The following is a 25,753-nucleotide window of genomic DNA, read 5'->3' as shown; positions in this document are numbered from 1 at the left end:
GTTTTGATTATGTGGTCTTGCCCCGAAGTTTAATTTATTTTTTGAGCATTCCTTTAGATTTGTGGGAATTATCGAATTATTGACTTGTTTGTAAACGTAACACTTTTCGTCGTGAGGGATGGGAAGTACTGTAAACAGTGTACACAAACTAATTACGTGCTCTAAGGCTGTGACTGATCTTGAATCTCAACTGGTTGGATATCTCGCACAATGGACAAATGTCTCAGAAGTAGGATCCTATTAACAAAACTTCGGTGTTCAATCTATGAACAATATGAGTTGCGATTCACTAATTCCACATATTAACATTGAATTTTTCCTTCCAAGGCCATCCTACCTTAAAGTCCAAAGTATCCGTACAACAAATTTCAATACGATCAGTGACTTTTAAAAGCAATTACCTACAGAGCACACAAATGGACAACCATACAAATCTATAAAAACATCCTTAACAATTAGAGCTGAAGATTTATAGAATAAAGAGACTAATAAAGTCTGAACGTGAATCAAGATTAATTTTTATGGCTTATTTATCGAGTAAGTATGCGCTACATAAGCAGAAAACGTAAAAAACTCGCAAGTGAGCAAATCTTTGATTTTTGAGCTCTTATTCGTCTGCTTATCGTAGAGTTAGTAGGATACCTGCACAAATAATAATTCGATAAATTGAAGACTTACTCTGGCTAAGAATGAATCAAGTGTAACTTTGTGGTTTTACCAAGTAGGCGTCAAGATAGCAGAAAGGATTAATAAAATGGCGAGATGTAGTTTACCAGCAGCCAATCAGAAACCAATTGCACATTAACCGTTGGGATTGCGTCTTTTGAAGTAGAGGCAGATGAGGCTTGTCGAGGTGCGAGAAAATTAATTCTCAAAAGTTTGCGTCCAAGGCGGTGGAACGTACCTTATCGTAGGGTCTCCGTCAAAGCGTAAGAATATCGATTTTTACCACCCTCACGATAGTATAATGGAGGTATTGCATTGGGGTAAAAAAGGCCCCCCACTTTTTTTTACGTTTTGAAGCGTCAGGAATCCGAATCAAACAAAATCTGGATGATGTTGATCTGTCTGTCTCTCTATATCCAGTTCCGGCTAAAGGGCTGAACCGATTCGAACCAAATTTGATACACATATTCTTAGACATAAAAGGAAGAGCTGAAAAGCTTTGGGGTAGAATCGCACATGCGCAAGTACCTATGTCAAACTTTTACTTCCGGCTAAAAGGCTGAATAGATTGGAATCAAATTTGGTAGGTACCTACACTTATTTTTAGACATAAAGGGGTAGAGTCGCGCAGGTGTGCGGGTAGTATCTGTGCTACCACAGCATATATTATTTAATGGAACAAATTGATATAGAGGGCTTTATTCCATCATTATCGTAAATGAGTGATGAATTGACTCTTATTATCCCCACTGTTTAAAAAAATGTTTCCCTCCCAGCCTCCCACTGAAAACGGTCTATAGCGCGTTCGCACCTCCAGATGCAGTATGGGGTCTTATGGACTAATTGCCTCTCTTACTAGTTTGCGTCATTCTTTAACAATACTATCCTTGATTCTGACCGCATTGATGTCAAATTGACATATGATTAAATTGAAGTCATTGTCACGTTTGGCAAGCATGTACTGTATGTCCATAAGCACCATACTGCATCTGGAGGTGCGAACGCGCTGTAGTACTTTTATTATTAAGACACTCTTATCCACCGTGTGCAGCACAGAGAAAAGGGTGAAAAGTAGTCACCCAAATCAACTTTTTGGAGGTTACCCTCTTCTCCAGTTCCATATTTCAATGATATACCTACGATTCTTCACCCTTTCACACTCACTTCCATATTTTGAAACGCGCTCGACCTCTCAAAAATGAGTTTCAGAGCTATTGTAAATACAGTTGAATCAGTTTTTACCAGGACCGGACGCCTTCAGGAGAATATAAGATTTTTATTTTATGTTTTTAGAATGCAAACTGAAGGTACGTTAAAATTGCCTTAATCCCTCTCGCGCTTCCTATTTATTTTTAAGTGAGCGAAGTTCCAGCTAAAGCTGCTGTACCAACCCAACCTACTACTACTAAACTATATCCAAGCCCAAACCCGGTATCCCCAGTCTCGTAGTCAGACATTAACTCAAGTACGCCAGTAAAATATGCGCCTCACAATATATTAACACCCCCACGTTTCTGAAAAAAATTTGTCACATATTTCAAGACCAACCACACATACACATATAAATTGCAATGGAAAAGCATATTCATTTTCAATTAGCTATCATCGCACATTCATATTATAATTACTCCCAGTTTCCATTAATTAATCTCTCCAATAGGTTGCCAACACTGTTTTTATTCTGCAGTGCCCGCAATTAAAATTAATAAGTAGAGATTTAAAAATTACACAATCAATTTGTTTATTAAATAAACTAATTAGGTACATATCTCCTATAGCATTACTTCAGTGACTTAAAATAATACATGAAACATATCACAACTTGTACACATTTTCATTATCTACTCGGTTTCTGCTCGTTCGGCCCTCCCCAGTTTAAACTTATTGACTAATAAAAAGAGTCGTTGTTTAAGTCTATCTACTACTCGTTCATTGCTTTCAGGTTTTAGAATCAGTCTTTTAGTGGTAATGTTGTGTAGAGGACCAAAGGCGAGTGCGACTACAGTACAGGCAAGGCATATTACATTATACGGCATACTAAAATCTGGAGTTGGTAAAGTAACTACCATGGTTTCGGTATGCACCTGTACAAAATAGCCACTTCCAGAGCTACGATTAAAACTATCCGCTATCGTAGATGCTCCTTGTGGCAAACCTGTAATGTTCTTAGTCAATGGAAGCATTGCTGATATAACCGAGGAGGAAATGTAAAAGCCGTGACTTGCATCAGGGGGATACTCAGTCCATTTAAGAAAAACATGCTCAAAATCGGCAGAGATCGAAGTTGTGGATCGAGGTGGTAATCGAAGTGCAATCTCAACATAGTAAGGCCGCTTGCGAAGCTTTCCGGGAATGTATCTTATGGATATCGGTTTAATGGTCTCACCATTGGCCTGAATTTTTAATGTATGCAAATAAATGGGGACGTACCATGGAATGTTTTGCAAAACAACAACGTCTAAGTTATTCCAATGATTATTATATAATTTTGTTACAATACCGCCCAATTCTTGACCATACCCCGTCAAATATTGATTGGCATGCAAAACTGGGGGCGAATTAATTAAAACTTTCGAATTTTCCAAGTGACTAACTGATATACTTAAAGTTTCATTTGTAACTCTATATTTTGCAAACTTGGTTGTGTAACCACCCCGTATTGAATGAACAAACTCGTCAGGCTCCGGGCTAAGATCAAACGGTATGCTTGAGTTAGTGCTCATATCTACATACACCGTACTTGACTTCGCTAAAGGACAAGACCCCAAGATACCTTGACCGAATAAACGACGAATTGACCAATTACGCACGCCTAGTATCAAATAATCGTACACTAAATCAACATATTGGTTCACTTCTATAGATGTCACATCGCACTCCAAATCTCTGCAGATGGGACGAAAATGAATTGAAAGCGAATGGTAGCGAGTATTATAAATATAACCAGAATTCAACAATGAGGCTAATCCTTTTTTTGATTCGCATGGCAATAATTTCTTCCAGGGTGTTAAATTCTCTGTACACACAATTTCTCTAGGCAATGCCGAGTATCTTAAATATGACGAATTTAAAGTCTGATCGGCAACGGCACCGTTAGGTCGAAAGGAATATTCTGGACTAATACTATTCGATGTATCGATAAAATTCAATGATGCACAAATTAAGCCCGACAGCGAATTCGCCAATTCCTTCCAGTTCTTGTCAACGTTTTCCGTATCCTGTTTAAACCATACCCACAATTCTGCACCGGGAGGAGCGCTCGTTATCGGATATCCCCAGGTCTCGTACCTCCACAGACCGGCCGTCAAGCTTAAATGGAGCTCTTGAACATTGTGTCGTTTAATTATTTCGCCGAGAGCCCGAGGAAATAAGTGCGTATGCTTAACTGCAATTGAAGCAAGATGTATATGCAATCGGGTCATTTCTAACGTAACTTACATTGCTCTGTCTGTAAGTCTGTGTCCCAAATTGTTGAAAAATGGAAATGTGTATAGATGTGATCGGTGTACAGAGGTTTAATAAACAATTCTTCTGTGAAACTGTCTGATCCACAATTTATCAATGAAACTGAATTCAGTACCAATATAACAAAAGCTGTTGTCTGCATGGTAAAGTTGTTAAATATTATTTTTTAAGGTACATACTATAATAGATAAGCAATAAATTCATTTTCTAAACAAAATTTGAGGTTAGGTTTAGGAAAGGTTACATTACAATGTTGCCGTGCCGTGCTGCGCCGGTTTTTCCAGATCATACGATCTAAAGCCGGCTACAGACCCAATCATTCCTTGAGAAACGCGCGTACAAAAATTCAAGCATTGAGAGATATTGTCTACACCGAAGGATACGTACGCGCGTACGTATCTCAAGAAATGTACGTGTCTGTAGCCGGTTTAAGGGTTTGTTACCGACTCACCGTTGAGGTGTTGTCATAATCAATTGCATATAAAGAAAGATGTGAATCAGGATGGGGAATGGATTTGAAGGAGGCATGTGAAAAAACTGCATGGTGTATTAAACCTGAAGAGGACAGTAAACAAGTGCAAAAAATGCGTAAGGAGATATAAAAAAGGCAGATTGATGTGAAACAACGGTTGATATTGAGGGGAGATTTGGGCCAAGATGTAAAGGGTGCGTAAAGAGAAATTGAAGGTGGCGTAAAAATGATGTCCACAAAAATTGAAGAGGCGTATTGGATTAGTGAAGAAGATGCATAAAGAGTAGGATGTACGTGAAGCATATGGATACAACGAGGGAAAGGGAGAGGGGGCGAACAAGATATACAAGAAGCAGGCTTGATCCATATTGAGTTGCAAAATTCGAAAGGTTGAAAGGAGAAAAGTCATATAGGTAAATATAATAAATCAATTCTATAACAAGCATGTGAAGAGTACCTAGTTGAAGAGAATGTCATGAAAGCGTGGGAAAGGTTTGAGAGATGCGTGTAATTTGTAAGAGTTATAAAAGAGTCAAGAAGGAGTCGTGAACAAATCGTACGTGCAGAAGATAGAGGAAGGAAAGCCGGCCTGTGTGACGCAGAAGCTTTATTGCGGTATTGAAGTAGGGTGCTTGCTTCGAATCCACGTTCGGATGTGGAATATGGATACATTTTGTAAATGTATAGTGGGTTGATTTGGTTTGGTAGAGCAGCCTTGCCTGAAACCCAGCCCACTTAAACATAAAGACCGAAAATAAAATATTAGAAATATCTACATCAGTAGAGAAAATATATTTAGAAAACTGTTCAATTCCGCGTGTTCGCTGGAGTAGCAATATCAAACTGAAACCGAAAAGAAAACGCAAGAACCGTAACGAAAATTATGGGTTCTGGTTCTCAGTAAGGGAAAGAACTGTACGGTTTCGGTTCTGCAAATGGAGCGGTTGCTTCGTTACGGCCGGTTTTCGGATTTATTTGAGTCCGGTCTAGATCCCTGCCTAAATTAAATCCTTAAGGAAATTGCCCACAATATTACATTTTCCCTCTGTAAATACCCTTCTCCTTTTCGAGATATTCCCACTTAAGTTTCCAAATCACCATCAGTAGATAGCTACTTATACACTTTCAAAAAAATAGGTACATAGGTACCTATGATAGGTATACATATATACATATATATATACTTAGGATCACATTTTTAGCTACTTAGGTCAAGGTTTTCTCAAAAAATGGGTCGCCACAACCACTATACAAAGAAACTGCATTGAATTACCTATTCATTTATGTAAACACAAATACCAATAAGTGCACACCAAATTCTTTAAAAAAAACTAAACACGCCTTGTAAGTACCGAGTTATTGTAGATATGTGTCATTTTGTGGAATTACTTGCAGATTAAAGTATTTATCAGCAAACTAACTAGAAAAGGTGACTAATAATTACTTAATTATAACTAGGTAAAGTCTATGTGAATGTAAGACGTATAATGGGTACACCCACTGTCCCACACCGAAGGTTCTCTTGATACTAAATTTGAATTTCTGATTCAACTAAACGGGAGAAGTGAAGCAAGGCTAACAAGTATGACCAATAGAAGTCACATAGGTAACGCTTGACAAGAAAGGTAGTATAAAGGAGATAAATTACTATAATATGAATTAAGTGAATTGTAGGAGAAAGTGTAAAAGAGAAACTTTCTTCAATTTTGTGAGTGAAGAAGTGTTACATAAAATGTATTACAACGAATAAACAAGTTCGTAGCTATTTGAATTTGTCCAGTTGTAAAAATGTGGCTGTTTAATACTTTAGTTATTGGGAATATCCTTTTTCACGCCGTATTAGGGCAAGGGTAAGTACATATTACAAATTAAACAAGCTTCTATAATGATGATATCATCAGTTTATTTATAATAGGTACTTAGCTGGATGTCGATACTTAAATACCCCTATATTTTAAAAATTAGCCACCATATGCAGAACAATTTAAATTCAAATTGAAACAAGCAAAACATTAATTCATTACCTACGCAATCGCAACAATAAGTAGGATATACTTCCTATTAATTAGCTATTGAAGGTTACTTTCGTAATCTATCATTGATATTTCCAAGTGGAATGTATGGTATTTAAGAAGAAAGGGTAAAAAACGACTCAAAAAACGAACTAGGTATACCAAAACCCACTCAAAGGTTAACAACTTCTGTTTTCGTTCAGACATCATATAGGTATAATACCTATATAGTATATACGAGAGTTCTATTTCGTTCGTTTGGTACCTCTTGCTACCCACATACATTAAGTAGGTACATTACATACTTACTTATATGTAGGTATTGATCGTATTATACTTTATAGAGATGAGCTATATATGGTATGGGGAATGCAATCCCGCAGCAAAATCTCAATCCCGGTATTTGCTGGATTGCTAGATGTTAATCCCGCGGGATCCCGGTGTTTGCGGGATCCCGCAAAACTTTAAATAAATTGGCAACTAACCAATTCTGTGCGGTTAACTTCTGCATTAAAATAAGTCGCTAATTATCACAATATTTAACAAAAAAGTACCTTCGGCCTAACTTAGAACTCAAAAAACCTCACCTGTAAAAAAATAACTTCTCCGTTATGCGTTTCATTAACAAAGTAAACAGAGTCGTCCACTTGGTCTACAAATTCCTCAGTCCCGCAAATCCCGCGGGATCCCGCTCCATTTATGTGCGGGATTAATCTCGCAAAAATGCTGCGGGGTCCCGGTATTGCATTCCCTAAATGTGACCTGTAAAATCCATAATTTCAAACAGCCTTTTTTTGAGCCCCGTCTCAGATCGATCCGGAAAAAAATTTTCTGATAGAATGTGGCCTGTAGAATCCATAATTTCAAACAGTTCCAAGATTGGGCTACTAGTTCAAAAAGTTACAGCCCTTTGAATTTTTTTTCGAAATTGGTTTCTAGTCTATAACTTTTGATTGAGAAGTCTAATCAAAAAAGTACGAATTGTTTTGGATTCTACGCACCAAAATTAATAAGAAAAAGTGTTTTCCCGAGAAATGTTGGTGCAGTCGATTTTTGGTAAAAAAGGAAGGTTATACACTGCCTTTTTTTGAGCCCCGAAAAAAAATTGTCTCAGATCGATCCGGAAAAAAAATTTTCTTATAGAATGTGACTAGGGAATGCAATCCCGCAGCAAAATCTCAATCCCGGTATTTGCGGGATTGCTAGATGTTAATCCCGCGGGATCCCGATTCCCGGTATTCGCGGGATCCCGCAAAACTTTAAATAAATTGGCAACTAAGCAATTCTGTGCGGTTAACTTCTGCATTAAAATAAGTCGCTAATTATCACAATATTTAACAAAAAAGTACCTTCGGCCTAACTTAGAACTCAAAAAAACCTCACCTGTAAAGCACAAAAAGGTGAACTTCTAAAGTGCCTCAAAAATCATAGTAAATTTTTAACGAAAAAAGTTTAACAATTATATAAAAAATAACTTCTCCGTTATGCGTTTCATTAACAAAGTAAACAGGGTCGTCCACTTGGTCGACAAATTCCTCAGTCCCGCAAATCCCGCGGAATCCCGCTCCATTTATGTGCGGGATTAATCCCGCAAAAATGCTGCGGGATCCCGGTATTTCGGGATCCCGCGATCCCGGTATTGATGAGTATAATCTCGAATATCACATCGCAGAATCTCAAATAAATAAACATTATTGTAACATTTTGTATGTCTATGAGTGATTTTAATAATATAGGTATGAAATGAGAGCGCATATTATCTTTATTTTTCCTCCATGATGATTTTTGTATTTGGTTTCTCTTAAACTTTTTGATAGGTTCACTGTGCAGATAATGCTTCCTCTGGAAGTAGGTACGATTTGCCTTGTAAACAAAAATTCTAAGGGTGACTCGACAGCAACTCATTTTTGATCGCATAGTACCTATAGTAGGTACATCGCACATAGTACATTTGGAATCCTTTTTCGCATTTACGATTTTTATAAAATATGACACCTAGTGCACTTCAGTTAAAATTCATGTAGACTATTAGCTTCACTGCCAATATCATGCGGTTTAGTGCATTTTTGCAAATTTATTTGTAAAAAGGTAGCTTTTAATTTCATACTTTGGCTGCCCGGCTGGCTAACTGCCAGCATATGCGAGCCTGTAGAAGAATGATTGTAGAAAGACAAGGAGTGTAGGTATACGTAATCAAAAAAAGTGGGCCAGCGTTTTTGAGGTTTAACCCCAAGTTGGTATTTTTACACCCTGTATATATCTGAACATCAATTGTTCTGAATTCTTTTTCTTGGTGTATCACAATCTATATTTTATTAGCTATGCTTCATACTATAGCTTTGCTCCCGCGACTTCGTACCTATACGCGCATAACATTACCGGCACCCTCTGTCTGAATTCAGTTTTTTTCGGAGTACTTACGCCTTAACGCTCTCAAAGAAACCTACGTTCTAAATATCAATCTTCTGCAATTTCAACTGTAAAACGTAAAATTTCGCTTTTTTCCCGTTCCTGTAGGTATTTCGGGAAACCCTCTCTTAGTGCTCCGCTTACAATCCCTAAGGAACCTACATGTCTGGCAATTTCGGCTCTGCGTTATCTATCAGTAACGGAAGTGTGTCCAAGATAAGGTGTCTATCATGGGAATCTCTGAAACCATAGAAGATACAACGATGGTCAAATTGGGGTAAAATTGCCCAATTAAACATTTATTATCATGCTTTAAAGAAAACCAGAAAATGCCGATTTCTTCCGAAGATATGCCAGAAAAACCGAGGTTTCCAGATTTCGTTTGTATTTTCTTCTGATGTTATTTGAACAGGTACAAAAAATAATAAAAACACTTTCTCTTATTGTCACTTTTTGAACTCTTACACGACATCGTTGAAAGATCTTCAATACAACGTTTCGTTTCGGAGAAATCATCATCAACTTTGATAAAACTTAGTGTTGCCTTTCCCAAAACTGAGTTTTGTTAGTACGCATTCACATCCCAATTCGAGAAGATAGAATTCTTAACGTATAATCAACTTTAGTTTTTTATGTGGGCCGCAAAAAATATTGTCTTAAGTAGCATTTTTTATTACGACTAGGTAATGTACCATGTACCACACACAACAAATTTTGTTTTTTCCTAGTGGCGAAATTAACCACCTTTTGCAAGGCGCGCGTCTTCAAGAGGTAGTCGACTTTGGGAGCCCAACAGTTTCTAGCTCCAAGCGCGGTCTCTCTTTCTCGTATCATCAATAGAAGCTCTCGAGCTATGAGAAATCGGGCGTTGGTACCGACAAAATCTTACTGAGTCAAACTTCAAACGCGAATTGCGAGTGAACGAGACGTCGGAAGCGTCGAAAGTGGGTGCTGACAAAGGGAATGTTAGTACCCCTGGCAAGATCTTTACTCACAAATCACGATTTGTGATCTTACTGATGGAGTCAAAATTTCAAACGCGAATTGCCTGTGAACAGGACGTCGAAAGCGGGGAAAGGGAAAATATATGTGGTAGCCTCCGACAAGATCTCATTGGTGGTGGAGGCAAAACTGCATGGCTAATAATAGAATACCTATACTGATCTCTCACACAAAAATGCACTGAAGTCCCTTTGATCTCACACGAGGACTTTGACAATTTTTACATATACCTAAATTTGCAAATGCGTTATTTCAGAAATTTGTATTTGTTAATTGTTATCATAATCATTTAAATCGGAAAATGTTTAAATAGTTTAATAAAGATTTAAGCTACAATTTTCTGCTGTAACTGATCAGATCATTGTTTCTTTTGGGTGTTAGAGGGATTCCCCGATCGTTGGCCTATCCGCGAGTGGCCACTGGCCTTGGGTCTTTGGGTGGTATGTGCAGAAAACTGAAAAGGTAAAAATAGCAACTTATCCCGCGCGACGCGTCGACCTCGATTTCTTGAATGTAACTTCGGAGTTTGGAAGCGAATGTCTTAGCTTTAACCTTCCCTTTAATGATCGATTTGAGTCACAGCTGTTTATTATTATTGTTGTGTTTTGCTTGGTGCATTCTGATTGGTGCATTTTCCGTACCGGTGTAACATGATCACAAGAGCGTTTGCCATAAAAAAATACATTGTTCTGTGTATTTTATGTAAAAATAAGTTATACCATAATATAACACATACTATGGTTATATGAAACAAGTGAAGTATTAATTTATAAACAAAATTTGTTATAACCTATTGTTTAAAATTCAAATGTGTACTTAATATGACCTGTAGGTGTAGCCTAGACGTCTGGCCAGGTGTATCCTTTTAAATTTATGCAGCTCTACTTTATCGTCTAGTAAAGATGATACCTATGTGACTTTTACTCACATACTTGTAACATAGTTCAATGCTTTTACTATCATAGTGTTTTATTTGTTTTACGATAAATGAGTGTGCCAGACTGGATAGTCTCCTTAAGAGACAAACTCACACTTTTTATTCAAAATTACAAGTCCAATGCTGTGTGGAAAAAAACAGTGGGTATATTGCTTGTATGTGTTGCACTTTTCATATTTTTGCTTCGAAATATAAACATTGAGGATGAATTTACCGATGGGTAATTCCTTTATCAATTGTCGTTGCTAACTTTTCTAATACGTTAATTTTGTATAGGTACTACAAAGTTATTGGACCGAGACTGGTTCGCCCAAACAGCGAGTATAATGTTGCCGTAACGATCCAAGCGACGTCAGCTCCTACTGCTGTTGATGTCACTCTCCTAGGACTGTCTGACACTGGTAGGCCTTTCAGCGCCTCTGAAAGTCTTACAGTTCTACCATACACTTCGAAAATAGCTCGAATACAGGTAGGTACAGTGAACTGAGTTTTTGGAGTTTTTTAAAATAAAGGAAAGAAATTGTGGTGTCAGTTTAGTAGCACTAATAGATAGTGCAGTGGGCTCTAAGCTTCTGGTAGATTCATCAAGGAACTTTCCTTCATGAGTCAATTACGGATTTTACGTTTCCTTTTTGTGTGAGGATGGAACCTTTTCATTAATGTTTAGTTTAACAATGTTGCGTGGCTAGGCTGAGGCAGCAGAAGGCCTATTCGTCAAATATTCAAGATTCGGATATATTTGAATCTGCTTATCCAAATATTCAAAACTACTCAAACACCAGGGGAAGGACAATGGGTGAAGATTTGACTTTGCTTACATTTGATCTGCCATCTACTGACAGGAATTTTTATTAAAATAACCCATCTCACAATAATGTACCTTTGGAGATCACGTTGCTAATGCTTATTTTCAATTATCTACATTAGTTTGCTTTTAGGTGGGCGAGATAGAACCAGGCAACTACAGGCTATCAGCTCGTGGTAGCGGAGGGATGCAATTTCAGACAACAACACCTCTTTTATATCTACGTAAAAGTTACTCAGTATTCATACAAACAGATAAGGCAGTTTATAAACCTGGGCACAAATTGTTGTTTAGAGCACTTGTGTTAAACTCACAATTGCGGCCTGCATTTGATATTAGAAACCAACCTTTTACTATACACATTACAGTAAGTACATGTTTTCAGTCTAATTTATCGCATTAGCGGAATGTTAACTCGGAACATACAAATCTCTTGTTCAATTTTTAAATATACAACTCAAATACTCCTTAAGATATGCAACCAATCTTACCAACTGTCATCTTTTTCAAATGTTTTGCAATAAACGTTAATATCCGAATTATTTATTAAGTTAAGATTATTAATTATATTCTTCATAAAATGTACCTATACAAAAGAAGAAAAACTGGAAAAGTTACAGATGTATTTCACTAATCACAGGATTTATTTGCTGCTAAATATCCTGATAAGCAAATTCCATCAATTGGCACAATTCACAACAGCATTAAAAAATTTCATGTGAATGGTTGAATTGTTAATGAACATTACACCAGAAACGAAATTGCTGTGTTTGAATTGTGGAAATGAAATTAAATATTTTAGTGTAGTAGAAGAAAATTTGGCTACAAGTTTTAAACAATTCATAGCCGAGGAGATTTGTATGTTCTGTATAAACGATTGTTTGTCCAGAATTTGAATTTTTTGATCATACAATTTTGTGGAATTGATTTTTTCCCTGCCGAGAATTGAATATACCTCAGTACCATTGTTCTGAGGAATTTTAATTTGTGTAAATTTTAGGATGGAGATCATAACATTGTTAAAAAATTCAAGGATATAACAGCACCTCGTGGCGTTTTTACAGGAGAATTACAACTGGGCAAACGATTAGTGCTGGGCGATTGGAATATTGTAGTAACAATTAACGGTGAAGAGTATAATAAGACCATACAAGTGGCTCATTATGTTTTGCCAAAATTTGTAATCGATATACAAGCACCCAAGCATATCACATTTAAGGAAAATATACTTAAAACTCACATTTTGGCATTGTAAGTTTTGTTCTTTAAATACTGTTAGGGAATTGATCGTGTTTCAGGTACGATTACGGTAAAAAGGTTAAAGGTGATGCCACGGTTACTGTTTATCCAACAATTCATTCTGGTGTTATCCAGCCAATCTTTCAGACGCCTATTCGTAAAGTAATTCCGATTGAAGGTTCCGCTACTGTTGACTTTGACATCGCCGACGAGCTCAAGTTAGGAGATGAGTATGAACGCACTGTTATTATTGATGTTACAATCGAAGAAGCGCTAACAGGAAGACGACAAAACAATAGCATAGAAGTCTATTTGCATAAATACGAATATAGCATGGAAATAATAAAGACTGCAGATTATTACAAACCGGGGTTGAAGTATATAGCTTATGTAGGTATTCGAACCACTTCACCCTAAAACTCATTTGATCGTATTTCAGGTGAAAGTCTCCAACCAAGATGGGTCAGCATTGCGAGCGGATCGCAATGCAGTTAAAGTTCGTCATGGGTTTTCGCGAGTGAACGAAGTGTACCAGGAAACCAGTTACCAGCTAGACAAAAATGGCGTAATTAAATTGGAATTATTTACTCCATCGCAATATAGTAATGAAACCGCACTACGGATTGAAGCAGAGTATATGGATTTGAAAGAGGTGATGCCTCCAGTTCCCGCCGCGACTTCGCCATCAAACACTTTCTTGCAAGTCAATCTAGTGTCTGATAGAACGCCAGTTGCCAACGAATTGGTGGAGTTCGTCGTCAATTGCTCGCAGCCTATGAAATACCTTAGCTATCAGGTGATCGGACGTGGAAACGTCTTGTTGGCTAACAGTGTTCAACTGGAAAATAAAAAGGTAAGTTGCTCGCTTAATATGACTGTGCTTATGATTTTTTTAGGAATTTAAATTCCATTTCACCACTACAAGTACTATGGCACCCATGGCACATTTATTGGTTAACTATGTTCAGCCAGATGGAGAAGTAATTGCGGATTCTATCAACTTTGAGATTGATGGCGTTATCCAAAATTCAGTAAGTATTTTCTCAAAAGTAAAAAAGGTCTACTACGTATCAAAAATTTTGCAAAGCACCTATACCTGTTTGAATGTGAGACCAGTTAGTTAGCAAGATAACCTCTTATTAGAAACAGTACCTATATTTGAGGTGTTTGGACGCAAAACGAGTTACCTATACCCTCGCCTATACCTATCAATTTTCAGAAATTTTTCAACAGAAGAGTGTCCCCTACCTACCATCGTCATTTCGCATGCGTAGTTCCGAGTAACTATAATGTTTAACTTCATGTAGTAACTAGTCAGAGCCGTTCTTAGGGTGGAGCGAGTGGAGCGGGCGCTGCAGGCCTCGCGCGATTCAATGAAAATAATATAATATTTTTTTTTTACTACTAGCGTCTGATGACATGATTATTAACCTTTTTTCCACTTGTAAAGTAGGCTTTCTCGGCATTTGTTCAAAGTGGTTAATAATGTGGACATTATTAACTAGTAGTCAATAATGAGAACTGTCACGCTGTCACTTTTAGAAAACACAACCCGAAATTTCGCTCAATAAACGTTTGGACAAGTTCTCTAAAATGAATAATAGCCACCATCCGCCATTTCCAGATAAATTACATACCTAAAATTATCACATTTTGAAAAAATTCGAACGAAATTACTCTTTGAAAGTATCTCAATGACAAAACAAAATACGGCCTGTTTGACTTGTACTTCTACGTACTTGATTGACATGCATGTTAAATTAATAAACAAAAAATTCTGTCCAACCGTTCACTTTCTTATCAATATAATATGTTAATTTAGAGGATTTCAAGTGCTAGTAGTGAAAAAAATAGTATACATACCACGGTAGAGAAGTTTATTATTGCCTTCGCACCTTACACCCCTCGGCGCAACCGCCTCGAGATGTAATCTTGTTGCTCAGGCAATAATACTGTACTTCTCTACCTTGATATATAATGTACTATTATTTCGGTAAAGATCATATGTATACAAATTTTTTTTATATGAAAGTTGTTTAACATTTTATTTTCCATAATACGGCAGCATTCCATTGCTTTTATTCCAGAAAACAAATGAATAACGGAAATAATTGAATTTTTTTAAATAGCAACGCACATTTTCATTAGGCTCATTTGATAGAGATTTTTTTTCTCTTTTCAATGACATAACACGTTAGCACCCGTGTAGAAGAAATTAATTTTTATTTCAAGTTCTTTGGGGTAGGTTATGCCACTGCCGTGAAGTTAATGATGAACATTTTGAACATCCATTGCGATGAAAACCATTTCACTTTACACTTTACACGTTCATTTGTTCTATTTTTATGTAGGATATCTGGATTAATGTTATTCATTTAATTATGATACATTTTTTGAAAAATTTTCTTGAATAAGAGTATTAACATGTTATATCATCGAAAAGGGAAAAAAATCTCTATCAAATGAGCCTAATGAAAAGGTGCATTTCCATTTAAAAAATTCAATTGTTTTTCGCTACTTACTCTAAATGCTGGCATTTATGGGAATAATTTCATGTATATTCGATATTTATCGAGATATATACTACATTCCCTACATAATGGGCACCTTGTATATATATAAAATATCTGTCTGATTACCGGCGCAATATGTTCAATTCTCATTCGTACGAGATAGTTATTAGTCGCGAACAAACCCTCGCGCTCACCGGTGAGTGAGTCATTCTTGCATGATCTCCTCTCCCTTTCGCCGCGTGACAGTCATTCAAAGTGCTTAAAATGATGACTTTGCATGTATAATTTTGCAAAAATTTCCGGAGTACTTCCCACTCCTCCCGGTATTCAATAACCCCCCCCCCCTCGGTAATCATTGTTAAAAAAAGGCCCCGCAAAAATATTTCGCTCCAGGCCTCGCATTTGCTAAGGACGGCTCTGTGACTAGTGATGCATCAGACGTCTGCTTCCGTTTCCGTGCGGAAGTTCTGCTTATTTGTTCACTTCCGCTATTCTATAACGCATACACCAGAATTTTTCAGATATGGCAAGGTGCGTTGTGCGCTCTGATTGGCCGCATGGGACGGCGCGTGACGTGAGCCGCGGGCCAGATGTGTCATGTGAGCCGGCTGTCAGACGTATCGCGACTTGGTTGTCTTTGTGTACTTTCATTTCATTAGTTCCTCACAAGTCGGGCGTTTTATCGCATAGTTCAATAGACTAAATTTATATGACCAGTTCTAGTTTTTATCAAATTTATAATCCTTCCACTTTCGTAAAAATATATTTTGTCTTTTGTTTCAACTTTCGTTATAACACTTCCGTTGCATCACTAGTAGTGACTAATGTTGTGCAAAAGAACGGCTGATAAATTTTTAAAAAAATTATCCATTAATCGATAAATTATCGATTAATCGATAAATTATCGATTAATCGATAATTAGTCATTTAAATGTAGTGCTTTGCAAAAAACGATTAACCGATAACTTATCGATAATTATCGATTAGTAGATAGTCGATAAATTTTAAAAAAATGGTCGATTAATCTCACAACTAAACTAAGAAGGTACCCTAGATAATTACAAGAGTTTGTTTTACGGCATAAACTTGAAAAGTCCATTTTCAATGCTTATACCAGTTTACTTGAAACAGCGATCAAGTAAGATCATTGTGGAGTTGCCATGATCAATTGATCACAATTCACAACCCACTTCTCTACTAATTTTTGAGGATTACCGTCCACTTGATCACCTTTGATTTCAGAAAACTTCAGCATACCTTCCTACAGTTGTTTTAATATTTTTCAAAGGGTCCTGTTTTTATTTAAATTAGCTCTCGCAATACCAATACCAAAAAAGCAAAAATGTTAGCGAGTGTACGCATGGATGATGTAATTATACCGATTGAGAATATATTTATATCGATAAGATTTATGAAAAAGTATCGATAGTATTCTCTTGATAATTACCGCTACTTATCTATTAATCAATAATCATCAGAGATGGACAATTTTTGACGTCAATAATAATCGATTATTATCTATAGCTAACAATCATTATTGATTATTTTCAAAAGTTACGATTTATCGATTATTATCGATAATTGTCGATTATTATAGAAATTTATCGATAATTATCTAAAGTTGTCGATAATTATCGATAGTGATCGATTAACGATTAATTGAGTGAGAAGAGTAGCAAATTGCTAACACTTTGCCCACTGTAAAATGAAGGCAATAAAAAAAATTGTTAATTATCAGACTAAACAGACTTATCGATAAATCGATAATAATTTCATTTATCGCCCACCACTAGTAGTGACCTTAGTAAAGTGTGGCATACCTTAATCTTAATGAATATGTAAAAACACTTTTGGTTTATTGTAAAATAAGACAAATTTGTTAATATCAACATTCCGCTGGCACAACATGTGTAAAATATTCGAGAAACATGAAAAATAAACCTTCACATCTAACATATGTGTAGTAAAACAAGATCTTACGATTTTTCACGTGACTGTTAACTCTATCTGACAGTTTCCATGGAAACAAGTGCATTTTTTCAGGCTCCAGTTTCACTATAACATAAGGACTGTGAGATGTTGAGATATTCATTCAAGCGGTCGCATTTGTCGCATTTTCCGATCGCGAAATAGCAACATTGTTGAGGCAGTTTATCACATTTTTTGCAACAAAGATAAATGAATAACGATGACTCAAGTGAAAAAAAAACATACAAAGGCACAGAAATGAGTAACTTATACATTTAATAAGTAAATGACTTTTGCTGTTCTCTAAGAGCCTATAGCATTTTTGCTAATTTTAATTTAATTAATTAATTTTTTACCACCCCCGGCCTACGTGAGCAGTTGAAGCGAGCGAAAAGAACGAAAAGTGTTTATCAAAACATGATAAACCGAATTTTGAAGTGGCTTGACCGTTCAAATCATTAGATCTAATCAGATTGAATATATATGCTACTTGCAAATAATCTTGTCTTGTAAATAAATATGAAACCCAATCCGCAAGTTGGTCTTTAAGTTAAATGCCCAATTTTATGTTAGGTTAGAAGAAACTTTGTCTGGATTGCCTCTCCAATGTAATCAAAAGTACTGCTTATCTTTCGTGCATTGATGAAATACCCGGTTTCTGCTGTGACGAACGTCGGTAGTAGGTCCGTGCACAGATGGCATGAAATAAATAAGTAAATAGTCAGAAATGACCTATCGCGCAAAAATAATATAATTAGCGGATTACAATTTAATTACAAGAAAAATAAATAAATTTACAAATTATTGTAAATAAATCACATCAGCGGAAACCAGCGGCAGTCGGCGTCAACCTGGATGTGATGTCGGCGGAACTGATGGATGGACGAACTCGAGCGCCACCAAGGGATACGACCTTGCCTCGAAGTCGGCGGTAGTAGCGGATTGCGGAACAATTCTTCATGAGAAAATTACGTAGGCGCTATCGATTGCAAATAAAAATTAATTATAAGTTCGGTCACTTCCTCAACTGTTAACTTATTTTACTAACCTTGCCCAATGCCTTGCAAATTCATATTTATAAATCAAACACCCTAATAAATCGACAAGCAAGTAATACAAAACAATTACCCTACGTCCTACGGTAATTACAAAGGAAAAAATAAAGGATGCAGTTACCCATATTTCTGAATCAAACGTATACCACCAAAAGCTATCTACTTTCTGTCGCCTTAGCTAGAACTGTGCTACCTTCTGTTTCTTGCTTGAGTAAAAGCACCAACTCATGAGCCTTCATCCTTTTGTAATTTGAATTGTTAACATTCGCGGTAAAACATTTCCAGTGGCGTAGCAGATGCGTTTTCTGAAATGCATAAAAGCGCGGGAACGATACAAATTAAATATCATATGGTACATCACAAACACAAACTTCCTTTTAGAAACTTTTGCAAATGTTATTGTCCTTTCACTTTTCAATAAACTTCTAGATGCATTATATTACATTCGATTTGCGCATGTGCGACTACTGTCAGGCGAGATGAGGGTAGCTAATCTACTGTGCGAAGGTTTTTTTTCATGTTTAAATTGCCAGCTTGCTTAGTACAGTTGCGTGGAAGCTTGACTGCGGTGGTGAGGATCCCTGGTTCGAGTCCGGGTTCAGGTATGGATAATTTGTAAAGGTTAGGTTGGTAGAGCAGGCTGTGCTGAAACGTAAAAAAATAAAGGCAAAATAAAAAAACACAGCAGTACACTCATCAATTGTTTTACAGATTGATCTACAGCTGAGTACCGTTGAAAGTCAACCTGATGCCGATATAAACCTAGGAATAACTTCCCAATCGAATTCGTACGTCGGTTTATTGGGAGTAGATCAGAATGTGGGAAAATTAAGAGGGGGATATGATCTAACGTACCCGAAAATAGTAGAAGAACTGCAAAAGTACGACATCGCCGACACATCACCTTACTCTTCGGTAATGAAAGATGCGAACTCCCACTTCTTCTGGAAACCGGGAGTTAGTAATACGCATGACGTTTTCCACGTGAGTTGTCCGACAAAGTCAATAAGGGGTTTTAATTTTCTTCTAGGATTCTGGTACAGTTGTGATGACAAATGGTCTTATTTCAAGATTTAGGCCTACTCGTAAGTATTAACTTTTACTTCCGGTGGTTCTGATTTTTGTTATTGCCAGTGGAGGATATTTATTTGCGTCCAGTCTCTTACGGTAGCAGCACAGTAAAGCCGGATCGCGGTGTAGGCTTAGCCTTTCACACCATTACTAGACCCCCGTTAGCCGGACCATACGCTTTCAGTAGAATTCCTAAACCTGTTTGGGATAAACCCAAAGTTTATCTATCACAAAACATTGCGGACACGTGGCTTTTCACCAATTTCTCTTTGAAGTAGGTTAGCTCTTTTAACAAACTATCAAGTAACAATAACTGTTTATAGTATTGAGGGGAAGACATCGCTGGGAAGGAAACTGCCGAAATCGTTGACTACATGGGTAGTAACTGCATTCTCCTTAGATCCAAGGTATGGGTTGGGATTGATGCAATCGCCGAAGAAAGTGCAAGTCTCAAAACAGTTCGTTGTTACCATTGATTTACCGTATTCGATCAAGCGAGAAGAAACTTTGGGCGTTCCAATTGTGGTCTACAATAACTTTAACAAGGAAATCACTGCCGAAGTGACCATTCACAATTCCGAACAAAAGTTTAAGTTCGCCGATGCTGCAAATGACAACAATGGTACCAACAAAATCGAGCTGTATCGGAGAAAAAAAATTTCGATTAAGCCAAACAGTGGAAATTCCCTAACGTTCTTCATTACACCAATGAAATTGGGGCAGACAGAGATAAGAGTTAGCGCACTTGCATCGGGTTTGGGTCAAGAGACGGTTACAAAAGATCTTCTCGTTGTGGTAACTTTAAATTTGTATCAATTCAGATTGCAATGCTTAACGCTCATTTTTAGCCTGCAGGTGAGACGCAGTATTACTCCAAATCATTATTGATTGATTTACGCAAGGCATCTTCGTACACTGGCAACATAAGCTTCGAATTACCTACAAATCTGGTAACGGGTTCCGAAAATATTGAGGTGTCCGCGATAGGGGACTTAATATGGCCGGCGATTATCAATTTGGATAATCTAATAAGGCTACCTACAGCTTCTGGCGAACAAAATCTGATACATTTCATACCAAATATAATCATTTTAAATTATTTGTTGAACAATCGGCAACTGTCGCCGACCATTTTAGAAAAGACCATTACCAGTTTAGAAAGCGCCTATCAAGAACAGTTGATGTACAAGAAGAGTGATGGATCATTCGGCGTTTTTGGCAGAAGGGATACCAACAGCAGTCTTTGGTAAGTTTGGAGCGTTTTGCTCAGATAATGCGCCAATTTCAAATATCCCGTCAAGATCAAAATCGATACGTTACCTGAATTATACCTTTAAATCAATACTGTCAAATGCAGGTAATGCATCGCCTGCTTTATTTATGATGCAAACGTTATAGGTTACAATTTAAACAATATAAACAATTCCATGTATGTTTCGTAACTGTTTCATAAACATCTACATTTTAACAACAAAAGCTTTCTCTGTAATGGCGGTCCTCTTCGTACATGAAATGGAAGTAGATCAACATACATCTTCTAATCTGCTCGATTGCCGTTGAATAATTGTTCCTACTCATTGATAAATGTGTATGTAAAAGCACTTGTGGAACAATATTTAGCACTTTTTCCACTAAATATAACTAATTAAAATGTATATGTAAAAAATTCGTTAAGCTCCTGTTGCGTCCTCGGCGCGTTTTTTTCATTGAATGAATGGGCGCATACGTTTCATTTTCACCGGGAAATCGAGTCGCGCGCCGATTTCGTTTAAATTGAAATTACAAAATGAAAAAATATACGTATTCTGTAACGTTTGATATTGTAAATTTTCATATACAGGGTAATTCAAAAATTCATGAACCATCTCAAATCTTGCTACTATACAAACCACCTTTGAAATTCTAGAAATTTTCTTGAACGTTTAGTTAGGAGTTTTGTGTGCAGACGGAACAATTTTTAAGATAAAAGCGATAAAATGTAGAAAGAACATTTATCTGGCGTTCATTGGTCCCCTACACATACTACAAAAGTGGAACTATACCACTTAATGCCTGGCAAATTTATTTCTACTAAGCGGTTTGCTTTTTCCTCCACTAATTGATGTCTGAATCACTTTAATTTTCATGGTACCATAACGATAATGAGATTTTGGGCACTTGGATGATGGAAGTAAGTCTTATTATTGATCTAATTTTAGGATTACGGCATATGTAGCGTTTGCCTTTAAACAAGCAAAACCTTTTATTTACGTTGATGACAAAATAATTACGGACGCGCTCAAATGGCTAGAAAACAACCAAGCACAAAATGGAAGTTTCGTTGAGGTTGGCAAGATCATACACCACAATGTGCAAAGTAACGATCGAAGTTTGGCTTTAACCGCATTCACGTTAATCGCATTCATTGAGAACCAAGTGAGTCGCTTTATTCGTCACGCGCTGTGTTTAATCCCATTTTTTTAGAGAACGAGAAACGAGTACACAAACGTAATAAATAAAGGTTTAGATTATATCGGCAGGACACTAAATGAGAGTGACAGTATCTATACAATTTCAATTTGCTCCTACGTCTTTCATCTCGCCAATCATCCAGGGAAGCAAGGCACTTTAAATCTGCTGGATACAAAGGCGCGAACGGGCGATCGTTTGAAGTGGTGGGCCGAACCTATTTCGAAGAACGACGAGAAAAATCCTTGGAACTCTCTTCCCAGATCTATAGATATCGAGGCGACATCTTACGTTCTGCTATCGCTACTAGAAGCGAATTTACTCGACGATGCCATGCCTGTCCTAAACTGGTTGGTGCAACAGCAAAATAGTCTCGGCGGATTTACATCGACACACGACACTGTTATTGGAATGATCGGGTTTAATAAACTTGTAGCGAAGATGAGCGGCGGTTCCGATCTTGAAGTCAACATTAAGTTTAAAGGGGGAGACGATAAGTTCCGCATTAATTCCGATAATGCCATGATAGAGCAGAAACTGCAGGTAATGTAAAGCTTGCTACTTATCTTTACATTCACTTGATTTAAAAACGGCCATACTGTTTGGTATATTAAGATTTTTCTTAGTTTGCGAGCACGTCATTGGTGTATTATGATGTCATCACTAAGCGTGTTTACATAGCATCATGCAATCAATGGAAGAGAATACGTATGTAGGCAGCCCATTACCCTTTACATCAACGACTTCTATTGATCAATTACTAAAAAAAATGTTTGGGCAGTTATTTGTAACAGGTTCTCTATCAGTGATGGTTCTTTTAAATTTGGTCGCAGATGAACCAGTTAGGAAAACTGCCTTTGTTCATTGCCCCATGGTAATCTGGATCATTTGTAACAGTGGATCACCATTATCTCTTTCTCGTTCAAAATTACGAATAAAATTAGAAATAAATTGCTTACTTTTTCTTGGTAAACCTGATGGCATTTTTGAGTTATACAACGTTTGGCGCAGATTATTGCAATGAAACTGACGGAAGTTATGCTTCTATAATTGTTCATTAGGAAAGTAACGGATTTTTTATTGGATAATGTAGTAAAATGCAATAAAAGAATACAGTTCTCAAATTTGACGTGTCGCAATGTAAACGTAAACTACGACAATTAACAGGTAATTTTATTGTGGTTTAGAATATTTTGTTAATAAGTTGGCATTACAATATTCCCCAAAAACAAAATTGATGACGTGCGCGCAAACCAATCCTACTTTCCTTACATAACCGCCATCAACAACGAATAAAATAAAAGAAGGAACCATTTATCGGACTAATGTAAAGACGCTTAACTCAAGGCGCCACCATGGAGGTGCTCGAACAAATTCCTTTTTTGAAAGATTACTCTTAGGCACTCTTAAAATGAACAGACAAATACATTAACACGTATTTTTTATTGTTAAATTTTCAGATTAGTAATGATGTCAGGCAAATAAACGTAACAGCGCAAGGTCGAGGACTAGCGATCATAAGAGTCAATTATCGTTACAATACAAATGTTACTGGTCCATGGCCTATGTTCACACTAGATCCGCAAGTTGATAAGAACACCAATCAACATCACCTGCAACTATCAATTTGTACAGCGTAAGTTTCCATAAAAATTGTTGCTTCATTATTTCCCTTCATCTTTTGGTTCGCACCCACCCAAAGTCAAAACGTAAGTATTGAAAGTAGTAATAACCAACCAACAATAAACCTTATAGTAGGGGGAGAAAATACTCAAATGCGTCAGATATTGATAGTGTATATGCCCCACGTGTCTCTGAGATTGGAGGTATCTTAATCTGCCGGTTTGCATAGTGGTGAAGGGTAGAAAACTGGTTTTATTCGAGTTGTACGTATAATTTATGACACGAACGCCTCGCCTTTATGATATCAGTCAGCTGACATAATAAAATGTCAAGGTAACGTTTCTTTTTTTTGTCATCTTCCCATCTCCCTTTAAATTTTCAGATTATTGAAATGCACACTTTTTAACATGTAGTTAGCCCACCTTACTTTAATCTGACTCACTGGAGTAAATCTCAAAAATTTCTTTTGGAGATATTCTCAGAAAATACTCAACAAACAACAAAATTCCTGAAAGATCTGGATCTGGATAAGAATGTTTTCGTTTTGGTGTGTTTTTTGTTTTAAATTACCTTTTATTACTTCCATAATGGTGTAGATGTATTTTTTTTTACTATCTATTAGTATTTCCTTTAATTACTGATTATATTCTAACAGATTTGTGAGTAAAAATTTGACAACTCAACCGGAAAGCAACATGGCTGTAATGGAGGTGAATCTGCCTTCCGGTTTCACCGCAGACATCGACGCCCTTCCAAGTTTGGAAGTCTCACAGCACGTGCAAAAAGTCGAAACTAAGAATGATCACACAACCGTGGTACTGTACTTCAATAACCTCACTGTTACCGAATACTGTCCTACCGTTTCGGCTTTTCGTACTCATAGAGTCGCCAGGCAAAAACCTGTTCCGGTGATAGTATACGATTACTATGACAGCTGTAAGTATTGGTACTTTGGTTCACTCGTAACTTTGAGTTTGTAGCAAGAAGAGCCAGAATATTTTATAAGACTAAAAACGTTGAGATCTGTGATATCTGTGATGAGGAGGAGTGTGGAAATCAATGCACCTCTGCCAAACCGCAGACCGGTGATGGTGGTAAAACTGGCGGAGGTTCAAGTAGCATAAGTAGTGACTGGATATGTTTCATTTTAATGATCACGTTTGTGTGGCAGCATCAGTAATTTTTTGTACTTTTAGATTTGACAATTTTTCACTAGTGCCTATATTAAGATAATGATCTACAGATTTTCTAGCACGTTTACTATGTGCCCTTAACAAATACTAAATGTGATATTAAAAATGTAATATTTTTTAAGTAATAAAAATTAATAAATTAACATCGTCAAACTGTTTGAACAATTATGACTGATCATCCCTTAAATAATAAAGTCAATTTTATGAAATATAATAATACGTTTAATTTGAGAAAATGTAGCTTGATTTATTCTCTATCTGATGCGACAAAATCGATAGAAATAAAAGGATTATGGAATTGTTTGTGAAAGAAGTTCGCTGCACTTGCCAACACACTGTAGGTAATAGGTAAACAAATATGGCGGCGTAAAAGGAGTGACGTCACAACCAATGACATTTTTCGTTTCAGTCCCCTCTTTAAATTGGTTTATTTCTTTGCAAAGTTCCTTTGAAATTGTTTATTAACACGATTTACACGTCAATTATGACTTAAAGCCTAGTCGTCACTATAATTTGTTCCTTTTAATAGTGCAGATTGTAATGTTTTTTTTTAAAAATACATAGGCATTTTTCTGAAGGGTGTATTTATATTTTAGTGTTCCCGCATTTTAAAATCACATTATCTTCTTGATGATTTTGGTTTAACATTTTAGAATCGCTTATAACGTGAGAAATTGACAATGGTACAGTGTTGCACCCTACTAAAAACGCAGCCTATTTCACTACCGTCGCAAATTACATAATTTCGTGTGGATACTCAAAACCAGAGTAAATTGCATCATTTACGAATTCACAACTTTGTGATGATTTCCAAAAGCCCCCCCGAGTGTGAATAATATGCAGGTCACTACCTTTGTACGCCACTGACTTCATTT

The 25,753-nt window shown here is 36.7% G+C and overlaps 2 protein-coding genes across 4 annotated transcripts; one reads left to right on the top strand and one right to left on the bottom strand.

Moving 5' to 3' along the window:
- Positions 1-2,390: 2,390 nt before the first annotated feature.
- LOC116171738 (GPI transamidase component PIG-T-like) lies at positions 2,391-4,384 on the bottom strand. Its single transcript, XM_031488719.1, has 2 exons — positions 4,105-4,384; positions 2,391-4,051 (listed from the first exon to the last, which is right to left on the bottom strand). The coding sequence occupies exons 1-2, from the start codon at positions 4,271-4,273 to the stop codon at positions 2,508-2,510; spliced, it is 1,713 nt and encodes a 570-aa protein (XP_031344579.1). The 5' UTR covers positions 4,274-4,384; the 3' UTR covers positions 2,391-2,507.
- Positions 4,385-6,124: 1,740 nt separating this feature from the next.
- On the top strand, positions 6,125-25,032 carry LOC116170420 (CD109 antigen-like). 3 transcript variants are annotated; one of them, XM_031486805.1, is made up of 18 exons: positions 6,125-6,228; positions 6,278-6,453; positions 11,240-11,432; positions 11,902-12,135; positions 12,769-13,019; positions 13,067-13,397; positions 13,447-13,860; positions 13,904-14,038; positions 19,255-19,527; positions 19,574-19,628; positions 19,678-19,888; positions 19,938-20,409; positions 20,463-20,860; positions 21,813-22,029; positions 22,078-22,605; positions 23,523-23,698; positions 24,341-24,621; positions 24,666-25,032. In XM_031486805.1, exons 2-18 carry the CDS (start codon positions 6,392-6,394, stop codon positions 24,863-24,865), a joined length of 4,431 nt encoding a protein of 1,476 aa, XP_031342665.1. In that variant the 5' UTR covers positions 6,125-6,228; positions 6,278-6,391; the 3' UTR covers positions 24,866-25,032. The 3 variants fall into 3 exon arrangements, with proteins under 3 accessions (XP_031342665.1, XP_031342664.1, XP_031342663.1); XM_031486804.1 differs by having other exon boundaries at positions 6,209-6,453; XM_031486803.1 differs by lacking the exons at positions 6,125-6,228; positions 6,278-6,453 and adding an exon at positions 10,666-11,183.
- Positions 25,033-25,753: the final 721 nt, after the last annotated feature.

The sequence above is a fragment of the Photinus pyralis genome, unplaced genomic scaffold (assembly GCF_008802855.1).
Source record: "Photinus pyralis isolate 1611_PpyrPB1 unplaced genomic scaffold, Ppyr1.3 Ppyr1.4_LG5, whole genome shotgun sequence".
Classification (NCBI taxonomy): Eukaryota; Metazoa; Arthropoda; class Insecta; order Coleoptera; family Lampyridae; genus Photinus; species Photinus pyralis.
Note: the sequence above shows the minus strand (reverse complement) of the source record. Positions and strands in the feature narration are given on the sequence as shown.

Bases quoted from the DNA above. Each gene is read 5' to 3' on its own strand.
- LOC116171738 (XM_031488719.1), bottom strand. From the start codon at position 4,273: ATGCAGACAACAGCTTTTGTTATATTGGTACTGAATTCAGTTTCATTG. The intron at 4,052-4,104 runs GTAAGTTACGTT...CTTCAATTGCAG, and splicing joins AGACTTACAGACAGAGCAAT to TTAAGCATACGCACTTATTT.
- LOC116170420 (XM_031486803.1), top strand. From the start codon at position 11,014: ATGAGTGTGCCAGACTGGATAGTCTCCTTAAGAGACAAACTCACACTT. The intron at 11,433-11,901 runs GTAGGTACAGTG...GTTTGCTTTTAG, and splicing joins CGAAAATAGCTCGAATACAG to GTGGGCGAGATAGAACCAGG. The intron at 13,020-13,066 runs GTAAGTTTTGTT...ATCGTGTTTCAG, and splicing joins AAAACTCACATTTTGGCATT to GTACGATTACGGTAAAAAGG.